The following is a 10192-nucleotide window of genomic DNA, read 5'->3' on the forward strand; positions in this document are numbered from 1 at the left end:
CTCTTGAACTACTTTCGTCTGACTAGTCCCCCGCTGGTACAGCGGTAATTCTATGGATTTACAATGCTAAAAATCAGGGGTTCGATTCCCCTCGGCGGACTCAGCAGATAGCCCGATGTTGTTTTGCTATAAGAAAACATACACACATTCGTCTGACTAAATAGTTGAGTGTGAATGTTCGTTCACTCTTTTAGCACAATTACATCCCTGAAGTACTGAGCGCTTTTTGCGGCAACAGGACGCGAAGCACGAGCCTTGGTTTGGTTTGTTTTGAATTTCGTGCAAAGCTACTCGAGGACTATCTGCGCTAGCCGTCCCTAATTTAGCGGTGTAAGACGAGATGGAAGGCAGCTAGTCATCACCACCCACCGCCAACTATTGGGCTACTCTTTTACCAACGAATAGTTGGATTGACCGTCATATTATAACGCCACCACGGCAGAAAGAATGAGCATGTTTGGTCTGACGGGGATTCGAACCCGCGACCCTCGGATAACGAGTCGAGTGGCTTAACCACCTGACCATGCCGGGCCGCACGTGCCTTGAGATTCACATTCTGGGCACGTTAACAAGGTATGAAAGTTTGATTGATACGTGGTATTGGTCGTACAAGATTCAGAGTAACGTGTATATGACCACTTGCCACTCGCAACCCCTTCATAAGAAGAAATGTACAAATCTGGAGTATTATTTTAATAAAACTCTTTAATTTCAATAACCTTCTGAATAATAATCAAAATTGAATATCAATATAATATTACATAAAGACATACTTTCTTAGGTATTTAAACAAGAAAATTATGCATATTTTTTTGCAGTCAGGACTGATATATAAAGTCCTCCACCAGGAGACAAAACGTTGTAAAATAAAATTATTTCATTCGATCTTTATACACACATATATACATACATACGTACTACTTAAACGCTGTTAAAAATAAATGAATAAAATAAAACATATAGTTCTTATGTTCACATACTGTATACAAATATTGTTGATGCGAAAAACAGTTATAAACACGCTATTTTTCTGAAGTGTGTTAATGAAATAATGTTTCACTCAGTTTAATTTGATGTGAATACATATTGTAAACTAATGTTAAAACAGTGGTGATAGAAACCTGTATTTTGCCTTATGTACACATATTCTAAACGATCACATCAGAGAGCCCTGTCATTAATATACAGGATATATACGTCTCTAATTGCAAAATAGTAATCAAAAGAAAGATGAGAAGTTAGAAACACCTCCCGCCACAAAGGTTTTAACCAACTTTGACTCCAATTACTCTTACTTTTGTAACGCAAAGAAACGTTGCTGCTCTATATCTGTAAAGGATCGTATATTTTAGTGTGTTTTAAATCCTTAGAAATCTTATTCATTAGCAAAATCAAAAACGTCTTCATTCTAGAAGAACTAATAACTTAATCTCTGTGTGCTTCGGGGTATTATGACGCAATAATTATAACCGACAGAAGTCACTTCTTCAGACCAAAACTTACTTTGCGAACTAAAGAAAGCCCAGATATGTCTTTGGAATTAAGCACAAAGCTATCTGTGCTCTGACTGCCAAGAGTACCGAAACCAGGTTTCTAGCGTTACAAAACAGCAGACATGCCGCTGTGCCACGGGGTAGGAGTGGAGCCCACCTATTTGTTTCTCGTATAATTACATCATGATAAACATAGCAAACAACTTCCTGTGAATATTTAAGCCGTTCATTGTGTTCCTTCTCAACTTATCGAAATTCTCTTCTCCATAAAATATACCACAAAAACGGTACAAATTTCGTTTAATATCTTATTTATGTATTTATGAAATACATCAAGATTATAAATAATAATAATACATATTTTACCCTTACACCAAAAAATTAGAAACTATATTACGCAAGTTGTACGTATTAAGTGAATTGCGTGTTTGTCAAATGTTTATTTTTGTTCCTAAGCAAGAGATAGGTATTAATGGAGAGCAACATAATTCTTACTTTTTATTATCCGAATGAAAAACAGTGTCTGGGGACCAATTTTACATTTTTAAATCTTATTTATGTTTATTAAAAATAAATTTAAAGTATATGTAAGTTTCGTTTATAACAATACATTTTCCATGTAATTTTCATTCACTATAATTAGTGTTTTAAGGAGACCAGACTTGGTCTCTTTTTAAATGATTTACAGCAGTCAAAACATAAACATACCTGTATTATGCATATGTATAACATTCTACAAAAAAGTATATTTTGTATTTATTTTTTGGTGAAAAGCATCAACTTCTCGTTTTTAAAAGTAAGTATAATTTTATTACTCTTATTTTATTTGCCCTTTCTGTATTTTTACACCTTGACATTGACTATAGTAAATAAGCTTTAATAAAACACACCGCTTATTTTACAACATCTGTCGTCCGTCTGTGAACTCACGAACATATCTGTGCAAGTTTGTTTGTTTTTTCCATAACATTCACTGTTATGAGAATATATATTCTCACAAGCACACTGGCTCACTGAAGCTAAATAAAGCTCCTTAAGATAAGTAGTTCATACGAAACTAAAAAGGGATCTTAGACCCTGAAAATTGTTAACACCTAGTGCTTGCTTGTGGTGCCTACGCAATAACCACCACGTATTTCTCTCGGAGGTCAACTTAGCCACTTGATTTAAACCACGCAAGTAGCAGAAGTAGGTTGCTCCGGTCCAAGAACTTTTGTATGATTTTGCACAGTCCAACAAGACACATGAGGGACCCAAACTGTTAAGATGGCAGAGCAAACAAGAAGTGAGCCAGCGACGAAGAAAGGGGTGTCGTAGCTACCAGTAAAATCGTACATTGATCCTAAGAAATAAGAACATAACATGTTACTTTTTAAAATATTGCAATATTTAAAAAATAATTTCAAATCATAGCTCTCATACACAGAATGAGTGTGTCTAGTACCATCCAGTTATTGTTCTTTAATCTCATTGTTTCATTAGCTTTTAAATAAGTTGTTTAAAAGAATTGCAATTGAATTCAAGAAGTTGAATCATTTATGATTAAAAGGTAAGACAAAGGGACTATGTAACTAAACGTTGTTTCTATCAAATTTTAACTGAGTTTATAAAACATTTAGTGGGCATAGCTAATCAATTAATTGAACTAAACTAGTAGAAAGAATACCCGCTCTCCTGCTGATAGGTTTAACAGCCCCATTATGCTTTGCAGAGACCCCAGTGTACCAATTTTCTACAACCCAAAGTTACTTTTATACCTACCCCTATTCACTAAAGGAGAAGATCTGTACTCGAAAATTCATCAAGACCCACAACTGTGGCACTTGAGCACGTGTACCTCTTGTGATCGCGAGGGGAAGGGATGAACACCGTATCAAACTTATTGTTCCGGGGATCCCGAGAGGGGCCAGAAACTTAACATCTAAAGCAAGATTTGGGTTCAGCGAGCCTGGAAACCTCCTCCTAGACCTCATTATGCTTGTATGATCTTTCGGTCGCTTTTAGCCCCCTTGGTTGTGGGCTACATTATATATAAAAGAAAATTCTTTGTGCCTTCCCGCGTCCACCTGCCAAGTTTGGTGTTACTAACATCAAAACGACAGGAGGAGTTTGCAAAGAAACAAATTCGCAAACATAAAACATTAACTAATATAAGATAACACAGTTTAATTAAAAACAAAGAAAGTGCCTTGAAACAAAACTACATAAAATCATTCAAACCATACCCAATTTTAAGTCTAAAATACACGAGATAAACAGTTCCCCCCAAAAATGCCATGCAACTCTAGTAAGTACCTGCTCAAGAACTTTAAAGATATGCACAATATACGGTCTTCTCAAAACACCATTTTTAGCCTGATTGTAAAATCTATTGAAAATGTAGTAACCAACATTTGTAGAAACTCTAAAAAATACCTACCAACTAAAGGAGGACCTAAAATAGTCGATAAACCACGAAAAAGACAAAGAAGACCAAATGCATTACTTAGCAAGTCTAGGCCCAGAATATCGACGATAATTATAGATGTTAATGATATGTAAGCAGCTGTAGGAAATAGAGAAATAATTATTATTTCACAAAATGGCGAAATTTGTTACAAGATGTGTTGCAATAATACATAATTACATCACTAAATTATTACAGTTTTGGCAAATTACCTAAGTCAAAATACTTACAAACTACATTTCGTAATATATAGATATGTAGATAAAATGTATCACACTGGCTAAGCAATTCAAGGATAACTGTAGTTTTCAAGAGTTTACATTGCCTTGAAAAAATTTTCACGCCTTACCAATAATGTCACATTTTGATGGAATACAAATAATGTAAAGAAATTTTAACGACCTTGGTTTTATTCAAAAACTCTAATGATCAAATTTAACGTGTCGAATATCAAAAAAACCTGCAAAGAAAATGTATAAATTAAAATATGATGATTTCACAAATATTCAGCCACCTAAGTCAGTACTTCGTAGGAGTGCCTTTGGGAGCAATTACTGTTGTGAGTTTTTTTGGATAGGTCTCTACCAGCTTTGCACAAAGGGATGGTGTCATTTTTGCCTATGCTTCCAACTCTGACAAGTTCGTTGGGGATTGTTGACGGAGTGCAATCTTCAAATCATATCATAAATTTTCTATTGGATTCAAGTCGTCCCCCCAGCTGATACTACTAAAAACTAGGGTTTCGATACCCGTGGCGGTTTGTTTGTTTGTTTGTTTTTCTTATAGCAAAGCCACATCGAGCTATCTGCTGAGCCCACCGAGGGCAATCGAACCCCTGATTTTAGCGTTGTAAATCCGGAGACTTACCGCTGTACTAGCGGGAGGCTACCCGTGGCGGACAGACCACAGATAGCCCTTTGTGTAACTTCGTAATTAATAACAACAAGAATTCAATGACTGGGCCATTCCACGACATTCACTTTTTTCTTTTGACACCACTCCAATGTAGCTTTGGCCTTATGCTACGGGTCATTGTCCTTTTTAAATGTGAAATTTTGACCCAGTTTTAGATTCTTGACTGCTTCAAGCAGGTTTTCCTACAGAGTTCACCTGTACATTTGCACCATTTATATTCCTTTAAATTCTTACAAACTTTCAAGTCCCTGCTGATAAGAAACATCCCCATAACATTATACTTCCACTGATGATAAACAAGGTGTTTAAGCAAAAATACCGATGATAACTAGAAGCGGTGTGACATTCTGATAATGAAACTTTGAAATACTTGAAGTGAACTGTCACCATTATGTTGTAACCTTGGGCTTCCTTTCTCCTGTAGCTTTTCATGTAAGTAAAACATTCAATGTTTTCATAATTCTTTAGATCTAGCTATGGTTCGTGGAATATATCTGTAATAGCACTTTAAGTTACGTGGTCTCTCTCAAGTGAGAACTGAAATGACACCATTTAAAACAAACAATCATTTACATTTCATATTTGGGACAATCGACTAGAATTATTTTACTTTTTTTAGCTTTAGTTATTACACGCCAGTTATTATTTGATTAATATACTTTAATCATGTTTGTGCAATGCAAAACTAGCTTTGCAAATGTTTAACTTGTCTCAATGCTCATAATTGTTTATGTCTGTGTAGCTGAAAGAAAACTCTTCGATTTACCACCCCAAGGTACTTCCGTGTCTTGAATATCAAGTTATTTCTGACAACTGTCTACTTATTAGAAAAATAACAGTTAATATTTGTTTACACGATACTTTTCAACATTAAAAAACACACAGAGATCTAAAATTTACCCCCTAGTGTGGGAGGGGAAGATTATTCATCTTTTCTTGAGCCACTAACACACAACAGAAATGCTGAACTAGAGTACCTGTTTTGATTTTCAAATACCAGCAGATAAATGGTGTTGAATAAAGTATTGTAACCCTTCTTGAAAATAAAAATAATATCTATTTCAAGTGAAGTCACTTGATTGTACGTCCACTGCCCATGTTTGCCAGTTTAATCCTTGACCTATCGCTTGGCTGTATAAGCATTTTTGGAACATAAGATTCTGTACAGAGACAGATTTTCCTTTGTTACTTGAAGCAACTGTTTATCATACAACTTTGATGAAGAATATACAATTTATTACGTTAAAATATTTTGAATGTATTTACACCAGGTAATCGTTAGATCACATGCTTCACTATATAACTGTGAACTGCAATGGCTAACTTATTTGCGGTAATTGATCATTAGTGCTACACCCTATGTATATACGTAAATTACAATTTGCTATAAAAGGCAAGTATAAAACAAAACGATAAAGCAATAATATTATATACAAAGAGGTTACTCACAAATAAAAAGTCCAAAGCAGATACAAGAGGCTACAATCGTTATGTATGATACGCAAAAAGGCATAATAAAGACACTAATGCCTGCTAGAATCAAACATATATTGTTTACAAGCAATGAACTTATTTTTGTACGGTCTGCCAGCCAACCAAAGAAAAATCTTCCCAAGGTGTTCATAATTCCGATGATGGAGAGGAGAAAAGCTGATTTTTCTCGTGATACCCCCTTTACAACAGAGCTGTCAGAGATGAAGACGAATGGAATATAGAATCCCATCATTCCTAACACGTTCGCAATGCACAGCAGAAAGAACACTGGATTCTTCAACAGTGAAAAATTAAGTAATTCTCTTATCGCGCTGGTGAAACTGTTGGAGAAACGAAGACACGTCCAGATTCTTTTGGTCTTTTCCTCAACCAAATCAGGCAGAGTGTCGACTCTGCTGGTTTTCTGAGGAATTGATGTCACGCTGGCCATATAAGAACGCACTTCTCCCTGGGATTGTCTGTACTGAGGCAAATGGACGATGCTTCCACTGTAAAAAATGTCTTTTCTGTAAAGTGGGCGGAGTAAATCTCTTCGATCGTACTTGACTGATGATTTGTGGCTTCGAAGAGATGACCGCTGGCTATTTCCTGATATAATTACGCATGAAGGTGGTCTTAAGGAAGAATTCTGGCTTGCATTTGTGGTCAAGTTCTCACTAATAAACCTATTCAATGGTTTATCAAGCGCCCCATGGTGAACTTTGTTCTGATAGAGTGTGCTACGTGGAAAAACATCGAACTGTCGCCACTTGTCTAAAGTTTGATTATCCACATCAAGGCTGCTGAGACACATGGTCATCTCATTAACATTATTGCCTAGTCTTTTTCCTCTGAAAATTTGAGTAAATGCGTTTGATGGATTGTTATATGTTTGAATGATCCGATTATTGTTGCAACAGATTTCTTTATTGCAGAACACACCATGAGGAAATATATCAATACTAAGGGTCTTGAAACCGGTATTTGCTAAGAGATGAACTGTGACATCACTTAAGCTACGTGACCGTTTTTTACTAGAACATGAAGAAGTTTTTTTGTTTTTCACTGTTTTGATGTTGCCTTCATTCTCCTTTGAGCTTGATGGCGATTTCCTGATTTCTTCAATAGGTGATAGTGTAAGAAATGGAGGATCTCGGTAATATAGATCGTCTTCCAAATTCATATTGGAGTGGACTCCTGTTTCAGTGTCAATAATAGAACTGTAAACGTCTTGTCCATGAAGTTCCCCATTGTGTAATGGAAACTTTTCAAAGTTACCATCTTGAGTTTGGACTAAAATATACTGGCTGTTACACAATAAGTCTGATCTATGTTGTTCTTTTTCTTCAGCAATTCTTTGCAAAAGAGGTTTTACTTTGGGGGAACAAGATGGCTTTAAAGGCCGCATGAGCGCACCAAAAACAGCACAGTTTAACGATAATCCTGACAAAATAAGAAGCACTCCCCTCCAGTTGTATAATTCCAGCAATTTTTGACACACAGGAGCAACTACAAAAGCTCCCACCCCTGATCCACTGACAGCAATTCCCGTAGCCAATCCTCTTTTAGTAGTAAAGTACATACTCACGCTGACTATGGCAGGAAGATAGATAAGGCCGAATCCAATTCCTGTAACATAAAAATGTTTCATTATATCGCACAATTAATATTTCTAGAATTTTTAAGCGATTTTTTTCCTGCAATACATTATGGAACCCACAACAAGATACTATATATTAAGCACTTACTTCTAGCTTAAATATAGGCTTCAAAAAACGAATAGTGTTTTACATATAAGCATAATCGCTATTGGATTTCATTTGTCAAAGTAAAATAAAATTTGGAAATCATAACTCCCATTAAGGTTTTTCACGCACTTTCGCTTTTCCCCTATTTTGTTGTTGTTTCTGGTTTTTTAACAATTTTCTTTGTGCAAGTAAAATTGGTTCTTACCTCCCATGATTCCATAGGTTAAAATCAACATATTGACGCTAGAAGCCACTGTACTTAAAAGGAAAGCTGCGAAAGCTACCACACTTCCAACTATTGTGATAGGTCGACAGCCAAATCGATTTGTTAGACCACTCACCATGACACCTGTTTTAAGTAATCGATAATCTTGTTTAAATTATTGCTTGATAATGTTATCATTTTTTCACATACGTTTTTAAAACAAAATTGTATTTTAAGTAAACTGGGAACTTATTTTTTGTAAATTAACTACGTGATGACACATTCAAACAGCCATAATCCCATAAGTTCATCCAAACCTACAACGTTTTTTCTGCACCCGTATATAACTGTATCACATGTAACAAACCTTAAACATTTCAAACACCGTTGGAAAAGCTTGTTAGTAAATTAAATTATAATGGTATATAAAGCCTAAAGTAGCACAAAATAACACTATAATTGGTGTAAAATATTGTGCAATTATTTAGAATCACCAAAATGAACAACTCGTATTTATTCATGCTGTTATTATTATAATAATTTGAGGAATAAAATGTCAAAAACAAAATGATAGCACTGTACATAACAATTTTGACTATATTTAAGAACTGTTGTCATTTACGTTTTTATGCTGTCCTATTCCGCCTCATTCTAATTATACAGTTACTTTGTTGGTACCCCTCAGTGACAAAACGGCATATCTGCGGACTTATACCACTAGAAGCCGGATTTCGATGTTCATGTTGGGTAGAGCACAAACAAAACAGTGCGTAGGTATTTTTGTAGATGTATCTTATGTATGAACAGAACATATAGACTCTATCGAACAGTGAACCAGTTATGTTGGGCTTTTAATGATAAACACTAGTTGTTTTTTGATTCAGAATTAGAAAGTCGTTATTTTACTGAAACACTAGAACATTATTTATAAACATTTCCAATTTTAAATAATTTGTCTAGAATTACCATGGAGTACAAGCTTGAACAAAGAATAGGAAATTGTCAAATTAACGTCACAGTTGTTATCGGTTGTAACATTTTGAATAGCAAATTATAACGATTAAAATGTGATCAAATATAATGAGACTTGGTTCTAAATTAACACTATACTTGTATGTTTGATGATGATCTATATGATGTTCGTTCCTCATTAGTTAGGTCATCAACTGTGAAAAATGAAACTTACCTGAACTCATGTAACCTCCAGATAAAAGTGACCCGATCCATGCTGTCTTGAACTTGGAAGCATCGTAGTAGTGAACGAATTCCATAAGAAATATTCCAAAAGAATATGAAATCCCATCTACAACTGCGTTACATAGAAAGGAGGCTAATACAATCATCCACCCCCAGCCTCCATCAGGGGGTTCGGGTATATTAGCAAGATCCTCGGGACTCCACTCCAAATCCGTAAAGTTCTCTTCATTTTCTGGAAAAGGTTCTGGTTCCGAAGAAGACCAATTCGATGTTGAAGTTTTGAGAATCCTAATAGTATTATTTGTCATTGGCAGTTTTTTATCAGGTTCTTTCGTCATGTTTTCTAAATATAGATATGTCTTATCAGCACCCTATCTGTATTTTTTTCCTTACGAACCTTTAACCTATATTTACATATATTCTAAATCTAACAATAGATCTTTAGATTGAGAGTTAGATCAAGTGCTACGGTTTTGACATGACACAAAAATGTCAATTGCTTCATGAATAACGAAAAATAAATAAAAATTTCTCCAGGTCACGATTTAACCTAATATATTTATATATAAGCAAACCTAGATCAGATTAATAGACCTCTGAATAAGCCGGAGGCTTAAAGTCGGGAGATTTAACCATTTATATGACATGTATATATATATGTATATAAGACAAACACGATTAACCTATAACCGAATTAACCGAACACTATAACTAG

The 10192-nt window shown here is 35.1% G+C and overlaps 1 protein-coding gene across 2 annotated transcripts; it reads right to left on the reverse strand.

Annotated features, from left to right (window-relative positions):
- Positions 1-685: 685 nt before the first annotated feature.
- Positions 686-9815, reverse strand: LOC143238692 (uncharacterized). Of its 2 annotated transcripts, XM_076479148.1 has the most exons (5): positions 9467-9815; positions 8281-8424; positions 6304-7956; positions 3913-4038; positions 686-2835 (listed from the first exon to the last, which is right to left on the reverse strand). In XM_076479148.1, exons 1-5 carry the CDS (start codon positions 9813-9815, stop codon positions 2660-2662), a joined length of 2448 nt encoding a protein of 815 aa, XP_076335263.1. In that variant the 3' UTR covers positions 686-2659. The 2 variants fall into 2 exon arrangements, with proteins under 2 accessions (XP_076335263.1, XP_076335264.1); XM_076479149.1 differs by lacking the exon at positions 8281-8424.
- Between the last annotated feature and the right edge of the window lie 377 nt (positions 9816-10192).

This window comes from Tachypleus tridentatus, chromosome 13 (genome assembly GCF_004210375.1).
Source record: "Tachypleus tridentatus isolate NWPU-2018 chromosome 13, ASM421037v1, whole genome shotgun sequence".
In the NCBI taxonomy this organism is placed as follows: Eukaryota; Metazoa; Arthropoda; class Merostomata; order Xiphosura; family Limulidae; genus Tachypleus; species Tachypleus tridentatus.

Excerpts from the sequence above, each read along its gene's own strand:
- LOC143238692 (XM_076479148.1), bottom strand. The coding sequence starts at position 9,815 with ATGACGAAAGAACCTGATAAAAAACTGCCAATGACAAATAATACTATT. Across the intron at positions 8,425-9,466 it reads TGGAGGTTACATGAGTTCAG|GTGTCATGGTGAGTGGTCTA; the intron begins GTAAGTTTCATT and ends TACTTAAAACAG. Across the intron at positions 4,039-6,303 it reads CTGCTTTGGACTTTTTATTT|CTGCTTACATATCATTAACA; the intron begins GTGAGTAACCTC and ends TATTTCCTACAG.